The 21,391-nt window shown below is 40.6% G+C and overlaps 1 protein-coding gene across 2 annotated transcripts in view; it reads right to left on the reverse strand.

Moving 5' to 3' along the window:
- Window positions 1–1,715: 1,715 nt before the first annotated feature.
- The window catches only part of gnal (guanine nucleotide binding protein (G protein), alpha activating activity polypeptide, olfactory type), a 48,047-nt gene continuing 28,371 nt past the window's right edge, over window positions 1,716–21,391 (reverse strand). For both annotated transcript variants that reach the window (XM_034207757.1, XM_034207758.1), the window contains exons 6-12: window positions 9,961–10,015; window positions 9,793–9,866; window positions 8,533–8,591; window positions 8,258–8,378; window positions 6,802–6,932; window positions 6,652–6,719; window positions 1,716–4,127 (exon numbers count right to left, since the gene is read on the reverse strand). In XM_034207757.1, the coding sequence (XP_034063648.1) occupies window positions 3,981–4,127; window positions 6,652–6,719; window positions 6,802–6,932; window positions 8,258–8,378; window positions 8,533–8,591; window positions 9,793–9,866; window positions 9,961–10,015 (655 nt within the window). In that variant the 3' untranslated portion in view covers window positions 1,716–3,980. The remainder of the gene's footprint in view (window positions 4,128–6,651; window positions 6,720–6,801; window positions 6,933–8,257; window positions 8,379–8,532; window positions 8,592–9,792; window positions 9,867–9,960; window positions 10,016–21,391) is intronic.

Consider the following 21,391-nt stretch of genomic DNA (forward strand, 5'->3'; position numbering starts at 1 on the left):
TAATGTTTGGCTTTTCAATTTGTATGTGATCATTGAATATGTTTTTAATGGTGTTAATATATTTAATTAGCATTGGTGGTGGAGGCCTTAGATTTAAGACTCATATGTAATTGTTGTTGGGCATATGATGAAAAAATGTCTTGTATTTATCAAATGGGCCTTTTTCACAGCAGCCACTAGAAAAAGCATAAGGGTAAATAATAAAAATGAATGAGTTAAATTCCTTTTAGCTGCTTCAGTTTTAGGGTTCTGTTGTTTTGCACTTTGATTCCCTGTCCGGGACACTTGAGCCTTCTCTAATGTTGTCAGTAACACCTGTACTTTTCCTCATACAAGTTCAAATGTCAGCTGTGAAAACCACCTGTGTTTACACTATGATTTACACCAAAACACTCTGCTGTAACCCAGCCCCTCGGATACTGTAACCCCCCCCCCCCCCCCCCATAACAACCCTCGAGCCTCAAGAGGGACATTTCTGCTTTACATTTTCAGATCATTTTAGCTTTGTTCATGCGTATATCTTACATTTTAGCTAGGGTGCTAGGGGGAAGTTTAACCCCAGCTCCTATTGATAAATCAGGGTATGCAGGAACCCTGAAGTCAAATGTAAAACCTTTTAAGACCTTTCCATACATTTTAAGACCTCATCGCCACTTCGAGTTCTAACCGGTTACCTTGGCGACACACTTTACCTCACATTGACTATATACAGTATTGATTGTCCTTCCTCCTCATCTTCCAACCATTTGGACGCAGACTTACATTTCCCCAAAACGATGTTGTTTAACAACCGGCGTAAACGGACCTTCGCGCGCTATCAAGCAGTGAGCGCGCGATGTCCTGTTCAGATGACGTCAAAGTCCAACGGGATGCCATCAATAAACTACACAGAATCACACTGCACACCTACGCCATGATTACATTCAGGCAGACTGTAGAATACAACCTCTTTGGACCATTTATATACTTATTGAAAACAAGCTACAAAATGTAATACCTTGGAAAATGCCGTTTAATCCTTTTTAATAGCCTTCATTTTCGCTAAATTGATTTATCAACTTTTAATACTTTTTAAGACCCCGCGGACACCCTGTAAATGGTGTTTTTAAATGCCATGTCCAAGTCTTTCATTTTTGTAAAGCACGTTGAATTGCCTTGTGATATTATATATATATAAACTTGCCTTGCCTTGTTACAAATAAATACTCGTTTACAGGATAAGTGTAATATGTGTGGGCTTTTTTTGATTAAAAAAAAACTAGAATATAAAAGGGTTTACATTCTGGAAACTAATGAAGACTTGTTTATGGTGATTATGGATGATGTTGCTTAACATTTAAATATATTAAAAATCATGTTAAATTAGGTTTTCTAAATATCTTTTGTCCACTAATTAAGTAAAAAGTGTTTGTTTTGTTTTAAACACTGAAATAAAAATGCATCAACATCCACACTTTACTGTCTGTAAAAATATATAAATCCCCTTCCATTAATTATACAGAAAATGATAAAAGGTTTTCTTTTCATAACAACAATGGCCTTGTGTAAACAATCTGTCATTTAAATGGTTAAAATGATAAATAAATCACATTTCTGTATTTCAAATTAGAACTAAAGTTGGTTAAAATGTGTAAAATACTAATCTAACATTTTTTGATGCAGACATTTTTCTTGCAACATCCACAAAGAAAACAACAACAACGGCAACAAATCTGGACACAACTGGACACCAAGATGGAAATAAAGCAAAGTCCTCTAATGTGCCTCTTTATTTAAAGAAAATAAAAATGTCATTTAATCATCCTCCCAGGCCAAACAAGGTTTTTGCACCTCCAGTCAGTTCACTCTCTTTTGGGGATAGACGTGTACTGTAGCAGAAGAAAAGGCTGATGCTGTTTGTACAAGGAGAAGAGCTTGTCTTGTTGGGTGCTGCTCACACATTCATAGTGCCTGTGCCATTGGGTATGGCTCCAAAGGACCAAAGAATTACTAATATTGCACGCTCTCATTTATTCATCTCCATTCTAAACATGCTTTCCTATGTGTGTATGTATACATATTTACCGTATACATACATAGGTATGTACACCTAGGCACACACATAATTAAACATGTATAATTGTACATATATATTTATATAGACCTATAAATTTACATGTACATACATTTATAAAATTTTACACACAACGCACACTCGCCCTCGCACGCTCACGCACACACACAATGCGTCTGTGAGTCTATGTTTGTTTTATGTACACATGCGCACAGGCACGCACATCAGTACAGATCTCAGACACACTTCATATCGAAAAAACGTTGGTTCCTATTAAAACAACACCAGGTTGCAATTTGGACACTTTCAATGGATTTCCAATGTTTGTTTAAAGCTGTGAAATTCAAAATAAAATTAAAATAAAAAAGGAGGAAAAATAAAACCAACAAAAGAACGAAAGAAAAAAAGGCATGGCGCTGCAACATCTGGTCTTCACTGCAGGTAAGTGGTTAATTTGCATAATGTATACAGGTTTTTAGGATTTTTTCCCTATTTTTTATTTTTTACTAAACAGCATTTCCTTTTTTTTTATAAACCAGAAAAAACTAAACTCTACAGAGAAAGTCCCCTACCCGCAGTCTTCCGCTGCTGATAGAGATTGACATCAAGCTGTACAGCGCAGTCGAAAACATACTTACATCTGAGCTCATTTACAGGTACAGCCATAATCAAGGCACAAAGATCTACAAGTAGATTTGTTTTTCTTTCAATTAAGTTGTACAAAATAATATTACATTTTACAGTCTGTACAGGATAATTCAACCTTGCACAGTGTACAAGTTAACAAAAAAAAGAAAGAAAAGAGAACAATACATTTTTCTCTCCCGTCCCTCCACCCCTCCCGCCCCCCCCCCCCCCCCCCTCCCATCAGTATCTCTAAGCTAAAAGGGTGGTTTGTGTGGAAAAAGGAGGCAGGTCCGAGTCCGTGGAGGCAGCAGGGCTAAGGTGCAGAGAGCTCAGTCCCTTTTCCTTCATTTAAATCCTTCTTCTCCGTGTTTCCTGCCCCCCCACCCCTCACACTCTCCGCTCCACTCGGCCGCTCGGCAAGCTAACATCGTGACGGGGTAATAAATATTGTGATGCTACATTGTGTGTATGCTTCCTCTGGAGAAAAAACAACAACAACAACCAAAAAAAAAATTAAGGAACCTGATGCAAAGTGCATTTATCTCTTCATCCACTCGGTTCCCCTCCCCCATCTCTCTCTCCGGGGGGTGTCGTCCCGAGGAGAGGAGAAGCAGGGCAGAGGGGGTGACGGGGCAAACAAAATAAAATAGAAGGGGTGGGGAGGGGGGGGCAAAGGTCATGGTGGTGATGCCAGCTTTACCCGGCAGGTGACACACAAACATAAACACATGCGCTCGCTCACATGGCATTCCTCCTTCACACACACTTGAACACACACACACTGCCTCTACACTGAGGTCCTGTAGGTGTGTTTTTATGTATCCACACCCACCAGTCCAGGTCCAATGACAAAGCCACAAAAAAAAACAGGACACAAAGGGGCAAAAAAAAATAAAAATAGGAGGTAGCCCAAGGCTTAGTGGAATGACAAAAATCAAGGCATTCAAAAGGGATTAAAAGAAAAGGAAGGAAAGAAACGGCACGCAACAACTTTGTTCCCAAACCTTCCTTTCACATCGGTGAAAACGGGGAGGAATCGGTCTCAGAGAGAGAAAAAAAAAAAAAACGTACAAAAAGCTAAGAAGTTAAGAAGAGGAAGAGGATTTGACACACTTCAGTAGTACTTCATAGTCCTCGACAGGAGGGGGTGGTCAGAGGGTTTCTTTCAGGGAGGAGGGGTGAGGAGTAAAGGAGGAGGAGTAGAGGAGGAGGAGGAGGAGGAGGAGGAGGAGGAGGAAGGGTTCGTCAAGGATGCAGAATGGTGGAGAGAAACACAGAAGGCTGACGGAGGCGTCTCCCATCACAAGAGTTCGTACTGCCGCAGGTGCATTCTCTGGATGATGTCCCGGCAGTCGTTGAACACCCGCCGGATGTTCTCTGTGTCCACGGCGCAGGTGAAGTGGGGGTAGCAGTAATGTCGGCCGTCGCCACTCGCAGTGCTGATCCGCTGAGAGGAGAGAGAGGAAATATCATGTGATACTAGTTGAGCATAACATTTTGATATTTCTATGTGCTTTCTTTTTTTACCCTTAGATGCATAAGTGGGTCTTTTTTGACCCGGTGAGCTGGTTTTCTTGAAGTATCTTTGTAATTACATTTTGTTATCATTTCATATTCCAGCTATTCCTCAAAAAACATGTTTTGGATTTCATGCCATTCACATTTGTATTTAAATTGTATACATTTTAAGAAATTGTGGTTTTTGTATTTCTACCTCAAGCTTCCGTCAAAAATGACCCGCATGCATTTCCTATGGGATCCTATAGGAACCTTTGATTCTTATCACCTGTTGCTGTCAGGAATACATTCACTGTAGAACACACAGACTACATCACAAGTGACACCTCTCGGGAAGATTATTTTACACAACCAGATCTGATACCTGTCAGTATAATAATAATAATAATAATAATAATACATTATATTTGTATAGGGCTTTTCAAGGACTCAAAATCGCTTTACAATATAAGGGAAGGTTAGGGTGGGGGGTATAGGACTATCAAACTTGATCAACCGGCATGGATTGATGAGGGGTGGGCTATGATGAGTAGACAAGAGGAGAAGAGACGAGTTTTGAAAAGTGACTGGAATACTGTGAGGGTCTCAGAATAGTGGAGATCTTTGCATCAATATGTTCAAAACGTTTTTTTCAAAATGTAAATAGTGAAAAATTAAATATAAAATATTTCTAGTGTGAACCAAAATATAAATATTATACAAGTGATTTTTCTTAACCAAAATGACAAAAATGGCATAAAAACACATTATTCTAATACGGGTCCTTTTTGACCCACTTATGGTAGAGTGTAGGGTCCAGCCACTCTAAGTCAGGGGTCTCAAACTCAAGGCCCGGGGGCCAAATCCGGCCCGCGACTTCATTTTATGTGGCCCCACTGGAGCTTGCAAAGAATATAATACGTTTATTATACAGTTACATGCCACTTTACAGAAGCAGGTTGCCCATAAACTACATGTCCCACAATGCATCTCATTCTGTGACATGGGTACACTGAAGAGACTTGCAATTATTTGCCCTGGACTTCTGCTTTCAGACGTAGTTAATTACTAAGTTATTTTCCTATCCGATATTAATCCAATTCAGAGGCAATAATGTAATATAATACATTATTTGATATATATATATATTATATATTTATATAGTTAAAACCGGCCCTTTGAGTGCAACCTTTATGCGAATGTGGCCCGCGATGAAATTGAGTTTGCTCTAAGGGCATCGAAGGGTTAAACAGTTTTTATTGAGATTTCAAAATCTGAAAAATATACATTCTGTATGTGTTTTCATATGTTTTTAATTATTATTTGACTCCTATTGTGTTATTTTATATGTGTTCCCTGCACAGCACTTTGGTCAACTGAGGTTGTTTTAAATGTGCTATATAAATAAATAAAGATTGAGATGTGAGGTCGTCTTTTAGACACTCTGAATTCCTTCCACCTTCCTGACCTTTGTCCTTAAGAAACTTCTGGAAAGTTCCCTTCCTTTCAAATATCACATTATTTCCATATTATAAGCTTTTTCCGCAGCCTCAGCACGTACTGTAAGATCACTTCCTGTCCTTCTGACTTTGAGTGTGAGCCATCTGTCATTTACCGTCTGTGACACAAATCATCTGTCTGTTTTTCAAGTTTGATATCTGCTGTAAAGTATTACTTCTTCGGAATATATACATTTATTTTCCTTGGATTTAAAAAAGCCTTAAATGAAATTTGATTTAGAAAAACAGAATGGCCGTACAGAATCATTTCATCCACAGTCTGATTGGTCGTTTGGGAGCATCTTTAAAAGCTGACCTGATGCTAATCTGTTGCAACTATATAACAATTAACTAACTTAGGATAAGTGTTTCTTTTAATACAAGTTGTATTAGGGTTAGTGCACATGTGTCAAACTCGAGGCCCGGGGGCCAAATCAGGTCCTTGGTGGATTTAATTTCGGCCCGCAGGATAATTTTTAATTACTATTAGATCTGGCCCGCCGGTATATTACACGCACACCTTCACTCCATCCTGAGGACACCCACCAGTCCAGGTCCAATGACAAAGCCATTGGGGTTTTATAGGCAATCATTTAAGCTTTGTTAGTTCCAGGTTTAATATGTGCAATAAGTTAATTTCAATAAGTTTTGCAATAAACATTGAACCAGTCCGGCCCTCGACTGGTACAGATTTTTTTATTTTGGCCCACTGGGGATTTGAGTTTGACCCCCCTGGGTTAGGGTAAGTAATGAAATGCACAGACACACAAACACTTGATCTCACAGGTGTTTACCTCAGGAAATAGAAACAGATTTAGGCAAAAAGGAAGGAAAAGCCCCTCTTTTCAACTCTTACTGTTCCTACTACTAAGTCACGTAACATACAATAACACTGACCAATGAATTAAAAGGATGAAGCTATTCACGGCTGGACAGTCATCAACTTCAGCTCTCTACAAACAGAGAAATACTTACAAGAAACTCGTCTCGGATGAAGAACTTAGCTCTCGTCACTCTCGGGTCCTCACCAGGTTCAGGAGTTGCTAAAAGAAATACAGATTCTCATTCAAACACATGCTGACGTAAAGAGGAACTCTAAGGTACTTGTTTCAGCGGGGCACGAACCTTCATTTGGTATGGTGTAGCGAGCATATTCGGGGAAGTAGTCTTCAATTTTGGATTTTCCAGCTAATACTTTCTCAGCCAGCATGTCCTGCTTGTTCAGGAATAATATGACCGATATAGTGCGTAACCATCTGAAAAACAACGTCACAGAATGAGTATCTACACTGCGTGAGAGTCAACATGGCTATCAAACCCCGTCAGTTCAAGTCAAAAGATGGAACGACCGGTCCTCTGAACATCTTGGTTTAGTTTTACGACATAAAAAGTGTGATGATATTGAAAGAAGTGTTTATTTTTTACTTTTAGGGCTGTTTTTTATGCTTTCGTAAGCGACACACGACCGGACATTATAGGGGCAAAAGAGATGTGGACGTTGTATTAGCCCTTTAAATATTTCAATGACCTTAAAGCAGCAGGTATTATAAGTCAAATTCTTGTTTTTAGACTAAATGTACTCACAGAACATGAAGGCTATGCATGTTGATTTTACAACTTCAAGTATATTCAGATGACTACTCCTAACTAGGGATGCTCCGATCGATATTCACTCTCTGCCGATCGATCGGTGTTCTCTTTAAAGGCCGATCAGGAGAGCCGATCACATGACGTAAAATACATGACACTTTTCTCTGTGCGGCAAAACAAACTCGCCAAAATGGCTTCAGCGGTCTGGTAGTATTTTAAGGTGTCCGAAAAAGACAGTAAAATAGCGGTATGCAACGTGTGTGAAGCAGAAATCCTGCAGCTCCGCCCGCTGTGACGCAAAACACACACTAAGAGTTAGACCTAACACACATAGCTATTTGATCTACCTCTGGAACTAGCTAAACTAGTTATACATATGTTTATTCTTCACTGTCGGGTCCCTCATTACTGGATCAGTGAGCTGCATGAGATACTAACGGGCTGTCAGGAGAGAGAGAGAGAGAGAGAGAGAGAGAGAGAGAGAGGAGAGAGAGAGAGAGAGAAAGAGAGGAAAAAGAGTAGAGATATCTCGCAGCTCATCAAGCAGATAGAGCACCCTCTCTTTCCATATCTCTCTCTCTCTCTCCAGCTTATTCTTCACTCTCTCTTCTTCCACTTCTCTCTCTCCTCTCTATCTCTGCGCATCCTCTGCGCTCTCTTCTCTCTCTCCGTCAAGAGAGAGAGAGAGAGAGAGAGAGAGAGAGAGAGAGGCTCCCGTTATTTCTCCCGTGTTATTATCCAAAGTTAATTTAACTTGAATAATGTACTTCATTTGAATGTAATAATTATGTTGGTTGTTGTTTGTGGAAGCGCCAGTGAATGAGCCCCATTAACTGAGTTTTAAACATCACTTTAAATGGAAGATCCCCATAGGCCCCGCCCACTCGACCGGATCGGCCGATACTGATTCCGGCCCCAAAATTGGCGATCGGAGCATCCCTACTCCTAACATCATTGAAGCCCCCTTAGATGCAAGTCTTTCCTGCCTCACCTGTTGTTCCAAATACTGCGGAAGAGGTCCAAGGCTTCCCGTAGCCTGTTGGTGTTATTGTCTTCCCTTATTACCATGTTGTAGCTGCTGCTGGCCACCACGAAGATGATAGCAGTGACGTCTGAAGAAGAAGAAGAGAGGAACCACATGAGGACAGCTCTCTGACATCATGTGTGTAGAAATAACCCATAAGAGGTGGAGTGCTTAATGACAGATGAGATGTGATAGGAGGAGACTGTGTTGTAAAGCTCAACATGAAGAAGGAAAAGTCTCACCGTTAAAGCACTGGATCCATTTTCTCCTTTCATCTCTCTGGCCTCCAACATCAAACATGCTATGGAGGAGACAAAACACTGGGTTAGACTTAACAACATGTTGCTGCACTGTACAATCAAAGAGTCTGGACTTCAGGTTCATATTGTACTGTATTTAGCAAGCCTGAAAATCTTTATTTATTTGGGGTCACATTATGTTAAAAGTACAGTTTTTCAAATCATATATTTTTAGAGACCCGAAAATGACAAATAAAATTGCAAACAAAATGTGTAAAAAATAAAATAAAAAGTACACAGGGGTTGTTTGAAATGGCAAATGTCTACACATGTACATATGCATACATATCAACATACATACAATACACATACACACATACATGTGTCCATACATACACACCTATGCATATACATTCAATCGGGGTACAGAAACAGTCAAACAAGGGATGGTCGTCTTAGGGATATGTAGATTCTCCACTTTGTCCATATTTCCTCAAATGTGTTTTCCTGAATCCTCATTGAGAAAGTGATTCTTTCCATGACATGCATTTCATGGATTGTGTCGTACCAGTCGTCAAGAGAAGGGATGTCCGCTTTGAGACATTTTCTAGTTATTACTTTTTTTTGCTGCAACAGTAAGAATTCCAAATAATTGTTTTGTTTTGAGGTTTGTGGGGATTGAATGTACGAGCCCAAATTGAAATTCGTCCCAGTTTAATGGAGGTTGTGTACCTGAGCTTTTACATCAACCCTTCAGGATGATATTATTTGAAACAAAGGCTCGATTCAAATTGCAGAATAAGTCTGTTGTGTCTGCGGCGGCAGAAATGGGTCATCTCATCTGACATCATCAGAAACTGTTACAAAACATTGACTTTCACTTCTATTGGCTGCTTTTATAGCTGGGGGAAAACGTTCATCTTAACCGTGAATATAGGAACAAAAGTCAAGCAAAAGGGAAGCAGATTTATGCTTTGGTAAAAAAATCGACGTAAAGTTTTGGTTGACCCCGCGTGTTTCTGTGTCATTTGAGTATTTTGGATTTTAAGATGGAAATAGTAAGTATGTGAAGATACAAAAATAAATAATTCGGGCACATACTTGGTTACAAATACATGTATTTTGTCAATTTAGTCTGCGTGTATAATATATATTCCTAGTTGCTTGAATAAACCATTAATCAAAGAATAGACCAGACAAAGAAAGCACCGTCTTTACCTTTACGTGTGTTTTATGTCTGAGTGAAAGCTGAGCAGCACTTACTGAAAGTTCACTTTGTCTACTTGGAACCTCGTCTCGAAAATCCCTGAAGTTAACACTCGGCAGCGTAGCAGGTCCTGGAAGAGAAGACGTATCGAGTTCAGTAACATTTCAGACAAGCTTTTGGAGGGGATTTCCAAACGTTAGACCGTGCACAGCGACGGGACTGACCTGGTCCGTTGGTGTGTAGTCGTTCTGTCTTACAGAGTCAATTCTATCCAGGAAACTGCAAAGAAACAAACAACACAGGCTTAATAAGTCTGCAGGAACATGAGTAAGATTTAAATAAATAAAACAATTCAAAGCAAACTAGGAAATCTATCAGATGAATCTCTATATTTACTGATTTCTAAAGCATAAACAGAGATCCGGAGCTCATCTCACAGAGAAACCCCAGACATCTTTCACCACAATCTTGTCTCTTTACCAACAGTCTTCACTTCTGATCACACGTCACAACTTTCATATCATTCATGAAACCCGTTGTGCTGCGTCAGTTATTCATTCGCTCAAGTGAGATACACAGGAAGCTGCACAAGGCGGCCGCCATGTCTGCCTCCTCTCTCAGATACTCTCTGCAGCCGGTGTTGAGGCGGCCGCTCGCCACAAGAGGGCAGGGCTGCTCAGTCTGGGCTATTTTGGTCTGTCTCTAGCCAGAGTGATTACATAAGGCGGTTATTGTGGAGGTTAGACAGCTTGCTTCACCACTGAGAGCATGTGCACAGCAGAGGCTCAGGACAGTGGGCCGGGGACACAGGGTCACTCAGCCCCTGGATCATCTGCATCACATCATCAAAAACAACAATTTATTCACCACCTGAACTAGGGTGATTCAACGTTGCCTTCTTTTCTGCTCCAACTTCCGTTTCAAAGCGGAAGTGCTATTAATATTGACTAAAAAAAGCTCCATTACTGCACTGCTGTGCGAAAAAGCACCAGACAGGATATATATTGTTTTTAGTTTCAAGCGACTGTACACCATTTTTGTTATGTATATAGTACACTATGTTTATATGTTTAGTAGATTGGTATATTAGATAGTATTCTAATTAATTCTCTATATTTTATAGTGTTTAGATACTACTCTAAATATATGCCCTTTTTTAATGAGAATATGTATATATTGTTATTACATTTTTTACGTTTGTATTTTATTCTATTTTTAGTAAGGTTGTAATTTTTATAGATTGACAAAATGCTGCTGTGACAAAATAATTTCCCAACTTGCACCTACCTACCTACCTACCTACCTACCTACCTACCTACCTACCTACCTACCTACCTACCTACCTACCTACCTACCTACCTACCTACCTACCTACCTACAGCGCGATACATAAAACAAAGCTTTTAATCTACAACAATGTATATGTATATTTCTCAAAGCAAAATGCACTTGAAAATACTTTGGTATAAATATGTTTGTGAGCATGAAATGTAAAGTGTTACTCCCCAAAAGGACCTTAAAAGTGAAGGACTAAACGTCTCTCTTGCTCTCTCTGTAGTTTATCAACTGAACTTCAAACATGTGCTGATAAATTGATTACTAGTCCAAAATAAATTGGCAACCATTTAATACAAATGTTTGTCTTTTTTTGAGAATTAGCTGAATCTGTAATTATAGAAAATGTGTTATTTTAAATAAACCAAACACTGAATTGATCAGAAAATAAAATAAGCAAAAACCTGACAACTAATTACCCTGAAGCCTTCGGGTTCAGCCTGCACTTTGGTCTGAAGGTTTTAAAGTGCTATATAAATAAAGTTGGATTGGATTCATCACTAATCAGTAGTCCAGGCCACAGCCATCATTATGACAGCAATACTATTTAATATCAATAAACAATGGAGAGAATGATACAAATTAAGGAAAAGATAAAGCCGAGGATCATCGTTCATTTTTCTCTGCAGCTTCAGGATGTCACGGCTATAAGCAATCAGCGTTAGATCCATTAACACAATCTATGACTACATACGCTCGTCAACAACCTTTTTTCATGACTAAGACAAGACGACTACGAGGCAGCGCAGACGTCTTTAAACACTGACGGTGACGATATCAGTGGTAATATAAAAAAGACCACATTTCCACTTTTCATTGAGAATAGTTAGAATTCTCTTTGACTAGGATAATGTTAAATGCCCAGCCTTTAAGTCAACAACATCTTGACTTAAAACAAAGAATTGAGTAAATATATATCATTTAAAAAAGGGCCTTTAAGGCAAGGCACGTTTATTTATATAGCACCTTTCAACACAAGGCAATTCAAAGTGCTTTACAAAAAAGAAAGACATTAAGAAAATGGCATTTAAAAACAGTCATTACTAATTTAATTTAAGTAAAACTGAAGACTTCCACTTAATCAATTAACACTTGATGCACATGTATGGTTGTCAGTTCATTTTCAATTCACCCCTAAAAGAAGCACATTTAATAGACTCATGTAGAATTAAATAAGCCGGGAATGAATGCTCCATTATGAAGCATTAGATAACAGAGACAGCGCTCATGTGCTCCGACAACAATGTTTTCATCACACCGACTTCATTTCTGCCTCACAGTCCGCTAAAAAAGCAGAAGTGAGGCCATTTATGAAGGAGAACTAGTCTGTCTTACACAAAGAAGCTGTATCTACTGTATCAGCACACCTTTCAAATACATTTCCATAATGCACTACGATTCTTTTTATTGGCTTCTTAAATTAGCTTTTACTATGTCGCCAAAATGACAAATGCATGCCACATGTTACCACAGGCTAAAGTGCTTATTTATTATTTTAGTGCCCACTACAGTTTGTACTTAATAACCTGACGAGGTATGCCGAGTCATCTCTCCAGGCTGAACAGAGGTCTTATCGTATGAAAAAACTCCCACAATCCTCCACACCACATCTTAAACTAATTGACCTTCGGACAGTTGTTCTAAATAAGTTCAATTATGTAGCTTAAAATAACTTTACGACTCTAGGACAATGGACATCATGTGAATCATCACCTGAAGAGGTTAACATTATGACTTTATCAGCTAGATTAACCGGGAAACTTCTTCTGGGCTTCCCCACACCTACAGGTTAGCACGGTTTCTACTCACTATAAAGGGAACAGCAGTAATAGCTCATTCAAAGTTGTATAAGGTTCAAAATGCATGTTAGACCTTACTGAATTCTGGCTGAAACAAACATTGAATTATTTTCATCTGCTAAATATTAACATTTTAGATCTAGAAAATATTTTACACTATAACACAAATGTCCACGGAATTTGCTAATATCCAAGAAATTGCTTTCTTTTGTGTCCTTTATATAAGTCTCGGGTTCTTGACTTCTGTTGACACTATGTCGAATTTCTTCTTTATTCTCATCCTTTAAAATAAAACAAAGAAAACCATACACATTATCATGAAACACAGATAAGAACACTGGCCCTGATCAGTACCGACATTAGCATCATGTCGGGTTGAGATCAACATTTAACAAGTTACACAATAATCTATTTTTCAATCAGTGCTTCCCTGGAACCAAGGCGAACCAAACCAGCCAACCCATTGAACTGCACAAGACACACACATCTAAAAATATAAACACACACACAGCAGAGTATCACAAACACTCGTCTCCCCTGAGCAGACACCGTTTCACACACAAAAACAAATGCAAAAACCTCAAGCAATCCAGCTTTTTACCCCATCACTGCAACAATGTGGGAGTCATTTTAGTCAGTCATCATGCAGAAACCTAGCAAGGTTATAATTACAGAGCGCTTTGTGACTGCCATGTGACAGAAGTACTATTGGCAGAGCACTGAAGAGCCAAATATAGAGCTTCTACACAGTAAGGGAAAAATAAAACAAGGATCGAGGGGGGGGGGGGGGAAACAGAAAAAGATAACATCGATTACCAAGCAGATAATGCTGTATCAAAAAGGTTTGGTGCAGTTTTCGGAGGCTGTTCTGGTCCAGCGCTACAAATAGACGAGCTGGATCTCATGTCCGGGGAAATCTGCGGCTTGTGTCGGTTTCTTCTATTTCCTCCCAGAACTATTCTCTGCTGGGACCGTTATGTGATGTGGTCGCTTTGTTACATTTGTGGATTCAAGGGGACAACAGGCCAGTTTTTTTCCACTTTGTTCCTAGTATGCGTACAATACATGTATTATGGTTTATTCTTTGTATTAAGAAAATGTTGCCCTGCTTTTTCCACTTAAATCTAAACCATCAAACCACATTAATCCGGCACATCCAGTCTGTGACAGTTTGTTCTTAATAGGCATGTTGAATAAAATAAGAACTTTACCACTATCTTGTCTATAACTGAGCCTCTCGTTCTGTCTGCGGGGCCGGGCTGTCTCTGTATTTAACCAAAACACACTGTACTCGTCCTGCGGGCCAGTCTGTGTTGCTATGTATAGTCTTTGTTGTGGACAATATCACTTGACTTGGCCTGGTCTTTTCCGTGTTGTTGGCCTCATCTTTCCATAAAACACAGAGACAGGCAGAAGCTCATTCACACACCAACATGTTGAGGGACAGTTGATGCGGGGAGGGGGCCTCGGGCCTCAGATCCCACGTGGTTTCGGGTCACATGTGACAGTCCATTGAGCAGAAAAAGGGGGGAAGAGGGAAGATGGTGGTAGTGGAGGGGCGGGGGCATTAAAACGCCTCACACCGGGGCTCGGGGACATGGGTCACACAGCTCCACGGGTGCTTCTTTCTAAACCAGAGCACCGATACAAGCTTGTGTATCTTTTTTAAAGCCACAACAAACAAATAAACAAATGGGCCTAAATGCAAATAAAGCTACAGACAACAGAAAGAAGCGAACCAAATAGTAACCAAATCATTTGAACATTCAAAATAAACTGTATGCATCAAGACAACACGTGTGCAAAAACAAAAGAGCCAGTTGTTGTACAAGAGTTGAATAAAATAAACGGTGAAAAGTTGTCACAACGCTGGAAAAAAGTCCCCGGCAACCTTCACACCAGCCAACAGCTCCCAGCCTCATGTGCTCATTTGATAATTGGGTTGACTTTTTACAAATAGTGGAGCATCTTTAATTAGCAGTGCAGAGGACCCGATCAATAGTTTCCATATTTTGAGCCGCTCAGGCCAGCATAATGGACTTTCACTTTAGTCTCCAACTGACTGGTGACAGCGCTTTAAAGCTCAGTGCAGAACATGGCAGCACAGCCTCACTGACTCTAGCTGGTAAAGTCATTTTTTAGGGCCTTTACATATTTTCTGGTGCTGTATAATAACTGTAGCTCAGTTTTTGTTTATTCAGCTGTGAACAAGAAGAACGATAAAGTGATAATCCGTGACTTATACTGAATTACAAAAGAAAAGAGAACCAACTTGAGTTAAAGTTCATTGACGGAAATGATACAGCAAACGGCACCACTGATCTCTTACAGGTGTTAACATGACAGTGATAACAATAACTGCACAATATTAAACAGGACACTATATAAAGTGTTTTTAAATGGGATCACCAACCCAAATCTTCAACCCACAAATCAATTATCAAACTTTGAGCAATCCTAAAATGATATGTCAGCCCAACTGTTATCTATGGAGTCAGTAGAAGCTTGTATATTCAGTGGGAAACAAACTCAGAGATGGAAAGAATTTCAACTTTTCTACTCCTAGTGTTTCCAAGTGGTATCATTGTTGGTGCCGTCTACTTCCGTTTTCTCTTAGACCTACAGACAACACACTGCTTTTGTTTGTTCGTGTATCGTTAGCAACATGGCTACCGCTAGCAGCCTGGCAGAGTTAAACACACAGTAGTTTTAATAAGTCGGCCGGTTTTAATACTTCCTGATCTAACATGGAAGAAGAACAGGTACATATTTGACCTATCACGGCCTTAATACACTATGATATTATATTTCAACGTTTCCCTTTAATGCTTTATTGTCACCAAAAACATATTTAGTAGACTGTAAATTGTGCAGGTTTGGCAGAGAAAGTAAAAGGTGGAGCTGTGCAGGATCCTGGTCACCTGGTGGAAAGATCTGAGCCTGGAGTTCAACTCGATCCATCCAAACAGGAACACTGTGCAGTTTGGAAGATAGATCTCAAACTAGACAAATCCATCAACGGCTCAGTGGGTACTTCCTAAATATAGGAGCAAGAACGGAGACACTCCTGAAAGTCAAACCAAATCTTGTGTAAACAAAAGTGCCTGCTTAATCTCAAGGCCGCCAATTCGCCTTCCAGGGCTGCATCAAGTCATGGTTTTGAAAGGTGTTGTATAAAAATGTGAAATACATTGAAATGCCATTTTTGTCTCTGTTTAATGTCTACAGTATGTGGACCATTACCTCTGCTTATAAAGACTCCTAAACTCACGCTGCAGTGGGAACACAGAGATCATGTCAGGCCTGAGCCGTATCCTTGTGGAGCTCCCAGCTACAGTTCTCATAGTGAAATTGACTTATGGGTTTCTCTAAATAATGTTGAGGCCCAACATCGATACACTATCTGTCAGCTACTGAATTAGTCTGTGCCAAAAATAGAAAACAAAAACAAAAATAGTCTAATCAACAATATCGATTAGGTTTCAATTCTCTCGCCCGTAAACAACCGCAGCCTCCATGTCAAATTAAATTAGTTGTTCCGCTTCCAAGTCAACCGGTGACCCAGTGAAAATGAGCTTTTCCTCTTTTCCCCTAATCAGAAGTCAATAACCAATGACTAATATCAGACAGGGGAGTCTACAGTGTCAGCGCTGATTGCATAAGCCTGAACCGAGCTGCCATTATCAATTCACCAAATCCACAGAGTACAGTCTCCATGCAAAGTATAAGTTCATTTCCTTTTCAACTGTCTGTTCTTCTTTTTTTGTATTCAAAGTTTCTTGCTTCCATTGTTGATACATGCCAGGACATAGTTTCATTTTAACATTGAAATACATGTCTGGTTTTTAAAATACATGTAGTATCAGTAGCATACGAGACAAAAATACAAAATAAAAAGGCAATAGAATAAATGTATATACTCGTAATATTTTATAATATTAATTGATATGCAGGAAACAACATTCACGCTACAGGCTTATTTATAAGTGTGTTATAAATCCAAAAAGGATCCGAAGCAGGTGCCTTACTCTCGTTTCTGTTATTCATCCTGCGAGGCACAAACTCACATACTGTCATGCCGTTTTTATTTATTTTAATTCTGGAGGTTTTTAGTGTTCTCCTGTATTTAAGTTGTCTTATCAGCAACTGCAATGCTTACCATAATTAACAAAATGTCCCCACTTTATATGTTGTTCACTTGGGTTTTGTCTCCTCATAAAATAGTGTACATAAGGGCCTGGGTCTTTCTGTCATTTCCTTTTTCACTCTTTTTCTAAAAGATTTTGCACATTCTCTGCCAGGACTCGAGCTGTCAGTTGTGTGTTTGTGTAGTTCCCAAAGCGGCCTCCGGGTGGCATCCCTTCGCTCCTGCTGCACACAGCCTCTCTTCCACACTGACCCTGCCTGCTTTTAGCAGCTGGGTTCCCATGGCAACCCCAGTCGGTCCATACCACTCCTCTCTCTCGTTCTCTTTCTATCCCCCGTCTCTTCCTAAGCCAGGCCGCACTTGTATCCTTCCATTCCCAGACTCTCCCATACATCAACACAAAGCAGAACCGTGCTCTGTGCTAGCGTTACACTGTATGTGTGTCACTGTGAGTGTGTGTGTGTGTGTGTGTGTGTGTGTGTGTGTGTGTGTGTGTGTGTGTGTGTGTGTGTGTGTGTGTGTGTGTGTGTGTGTGTACGTGTGTGTGTGTGTGTGTGTGTGCGTGTCTTCAGTGGGAGGGCACAGCAAATGTAGGTTCATGAAGACGGGAAGATTATTTTGGAGTGCTACCGTCTCACGCACACAACCAAAAATAAGTCACATCAGATGTAATGTGTAGTCTGTATTACAGTTAGTGAAGAGACTCAAAGTGTGTCACAACATGACCGACACAGTGTCAGTTGTGATAAATTAGACGCACACAAGGTTATAAGAATTGAGAGCTGAACCGTGGGGATTATTGATAAGGATGTTACAAGTTACGGAGCAGTCAATAGGAGTCCCATGAGATGGGCCTGGTTACGGTAATGCACACTGTAAAATGACTCTTTATGGCCAAGAGGTAACTGCGGACTGAGGTGATGTTGTGAGAGCTTTGTAACAAGAAACACATCCTCGGTTCAATCGGCAAAAAATAAAATGGAAATCACAGCGGCTTTAATGCTTGCTGGGATGCTGCTGGCAAACAAATGACCAAGGTAGTTTCTGCTGTCATGTTCAGTGAGGTCACAGGACACACGCAAGTCCCCATAACTTATACAGTACAAGCCACATTCCACATTCCACCTTTTCACACAGCCGTCAAATATGCTAGATGTAATGTATTACATATCAAAATATTCAGATTACATTGCAAATGATTATTTTAACTTAAAATAAAAGTGATTGCTACTTTCTGAATTTACTGGGCTACAAATGGCCACTAAGTTGACGAGAGATACAGCTGGTGTGAGTTTCCTGTGTTTGGAAAATGCTAGGGGAATCCAGTGAAAACACACTTAGCATCTGAAAAGTCGACAACTCTGTTATTTTAGACCATGAGAGCTGTTTGTATTTACATACCCAGGGTTAAAACATATGTATGCTGCTGATTTGTGTATTTTATTGTTACAATATACACTCTTAGTCAGATTAAGTATATTTATAGAAATACAAATAGTTTCCATCGTTTTCTTTTTGATCAAGCGGATAACTACTTTCTTAAGTTGTCTGGAAAAATACAAACAAATACTTAACTCAATTTCCTAAAACCCAAGGTCATTAAAGTCCTCTTTTTGTCCAGCAACACTCAACATATATGACATGCTAGTGAGATATCTAAGTGGGTGGTAGAGCTTTACTACCCAGCCAAAAAAGATATCTAACATCTTTAGAACTAAAATAAAAGGATTTGCCACCAAAATATTTGCAGATTATTTTTTCTGTTGATGAACTCATTCATTTTTAATCTAAAGTTTCCGGTGTTTATGCCTCAGCAGACACTGGAGGACAAATGTAGTGTAGCAGTTTACACAAGGCAACATGTAACTACATTACGCCTTTGTTTAACCTAGCAGCTGTAAAAACACAATAGGTGTGGACTGGAATTACATTTCTAAATAAATATTGTTTTAGGGTACAGTATTACTCTGAAGAACCACTATGGCACAAGAAGAGGAACCGGATGTTGCCCTGACATAATGTATTGTTAAGTCAGGAGTCAGGACGCTTATCTCCTTATCTTATCTATCTGGTCAGAAGCTGCAGAATCTCAGGTTAAGAATGCCTTCAACAATGAATCAACCAACCAAACCGCCCAACCGTGGCTTGTGCTGGAGCCAAATGTTTACTTAAGTTAGCTTCCGAGCTACCTCCTTTAGCCAGGCCTGATGAAACAGCCAACAGCTCAAACTGTCTAGGCAAACAAACCGCTGTGACAGAGAAATATAAAAGCTGTCTATTAATAGCTCTGTGCCCCCCTCTGACCACATTCCACAGAAGGTGAAAGTTGAGTCTTGTTTGACTAGTGGTCGAGGTGGAAGGAGACCTTATTCCTGGGTGTGGCTGGACACGGCTAACTGCTAGCCTCGATGCTAACCAGCCAGGCTTAACAGGCTACACGACCTGGAATAGAGCAGCACACAAACAGGCCAAACCCAGAGCCGGCGCTGGGGGTTTGAAAGGCCCCATGTGATAGAAAACATGCTAATGCCAATGCTAAACACACGTAGTCATGTGCTTTTTGATGGATTTTGCACGGCTCCAAGTCTGCTGCTGCTCACTGTGATAGGCCGGCTCAGCAGCAACAGGGAGAGTGTGGAGCTGGGAGCCCCTGTCATGATTAGACAGCAAAATGTCTCCTTGCGTGTCAAACCCTGCTTTGATCAATTCACCCCCACCCTCGCTGTCTCTAGCAGTGGCAGAAATGGTTGAGCTGTGTGTTTGTGTGTAGTAGGGGGAGACAGAGGGGGCAGGAAAGCGTATGGGTGCATTCATACAATCGCAATGATTTGTTTTATGTCAGGGCATTAAGAGGAGAGAAGGTTTGGCCGGGCGGTGAGTAGTTCCTCTCACACACACACACACACTCTCGCACACAAAACCAACACAGAGGCGTTTTGTGTCTCACCTTCTGCTACTGACCTTCCCTTTGTTTACAGCGCATTGCCGGGATACTCCCTTTGATTCGGCTGCGCACACGTGACCCTCCGCCAGTTTCTGCTCTGCAGTGCTGCTGCTAAAAATAGCCTCAGCTTGCCCTGGCTCCACAGCTAGTTTACATAAGCTCTAAAGGGGGTGGAAGGGGAGGGGGAGAAAAGGGAGCGACAGAGGGGGGGAGAGAGAGGAGGGGGAGCCTCAGTGAAGAGAGGAGGAGGAGGAGGAGGAGGAGGAGGAGGAGGAGGAGGAGGAGGAGGAGGAGGAGGAGGAGGAGGAGGAGGAGGAGGAGGAGGAGGAGGAGGAGGAGGAGGAGGAGGAGGAGGAGGGGGAGGAGAGGGAGGAGGAGGGGGGGGGGGGGGGGTGGGGGGTGTGTATGGACGACCATTCCACAATCTCTGAGCAGGGAACCTGCAGCGCCACTGCTGTCCTCCAGCAGTCTGTGCCTTTACACTCCTGGTCAACAGCAGGGTGTGTATATGCGTGTGTGTGAGAGAGAGAGAGAAAGGTATGTGTGTGTGTGTGTGTGTACTGTATGCGTGTCTGTAGTCAGCACACAGTAACAGACTCGCAGATATCCGCCATTCACAAGCCTCGCTCTGTGTCTCTGTCTGTCCTTTAAAATGGACGCACATTTTAACCCAAAAATAAAAATCTATTTATAGATACAATTCCCCTTCTTTAAGTGGAACATAAACTCCCGTTTCTCTCTGCAGCACTGCTCATATCAAACATTCAGAGAGACAAAACTAACAATTAAAACAAACTAAAGATGACATACATTTGCTAATTTGATATGTTAACTGAGATGAAAGTGACTCAACATGTTCACAGGAATCAAGGCCATTTTTGTCATTTATTTGAATATTTTCTAAAAATGTGTATCGTTTTGTTGTATTAATAGAGCAATGCCCGCTTTCAAATGTGATCCAACTCATAGACGAACTAAATACAGTCTGTCACAGCCTCTGGTCTCTAGAAACAAAATAAAAACACAGTGGCAGTGTAGCTAATCTTGTGACATGTAGCATGCTATGCTGGGCAGCTTTAGGCTCTCTTAACTGTTTCCAAATGCCCAGGCAGACTGAGAGCTTTCTTAAAACTACAACTTTTAACTTCAAACAACATTCAAGGTACTTTAACCACAGAAAAGAGCCATTCATATTACTAGTTTTCAGACGTTAAGCGTTGGGTTTACACACACTGTGGAAAAGGCTTCATATAGGGAACAACATGTGTTCTCCAACATCCTCTCTGCTGTCGCTTTCGGGCCTCAAGAGAGGACTGGATAGAGAGAGAGAGAGAGAGAGAGAGAGAGAGAGAGAGAGAGAGAGAGAGAGAGAGAGAGAGAGAGAGAGAGAGAGAGACCCACAGGGGGCTCTAACAACCTTAAGGACAGTG

Source organism: Gymnodraco acuticeps, unplaced genomic scaffold (genome assembly GCF_902827175.1).
Source record: "Gymnodraco acuticeps unplaced genomic scaffold, fGymAcu1.1, whole genome shotgun sequence".
In the NCBI taxonomy this organism is placed as follows: Eukaryota; Metazoa; Chordata; class Actinopteri; order Perciformes; family Bathydraconidae; genus Gymnodraco; species Gymnodraco acuticeps.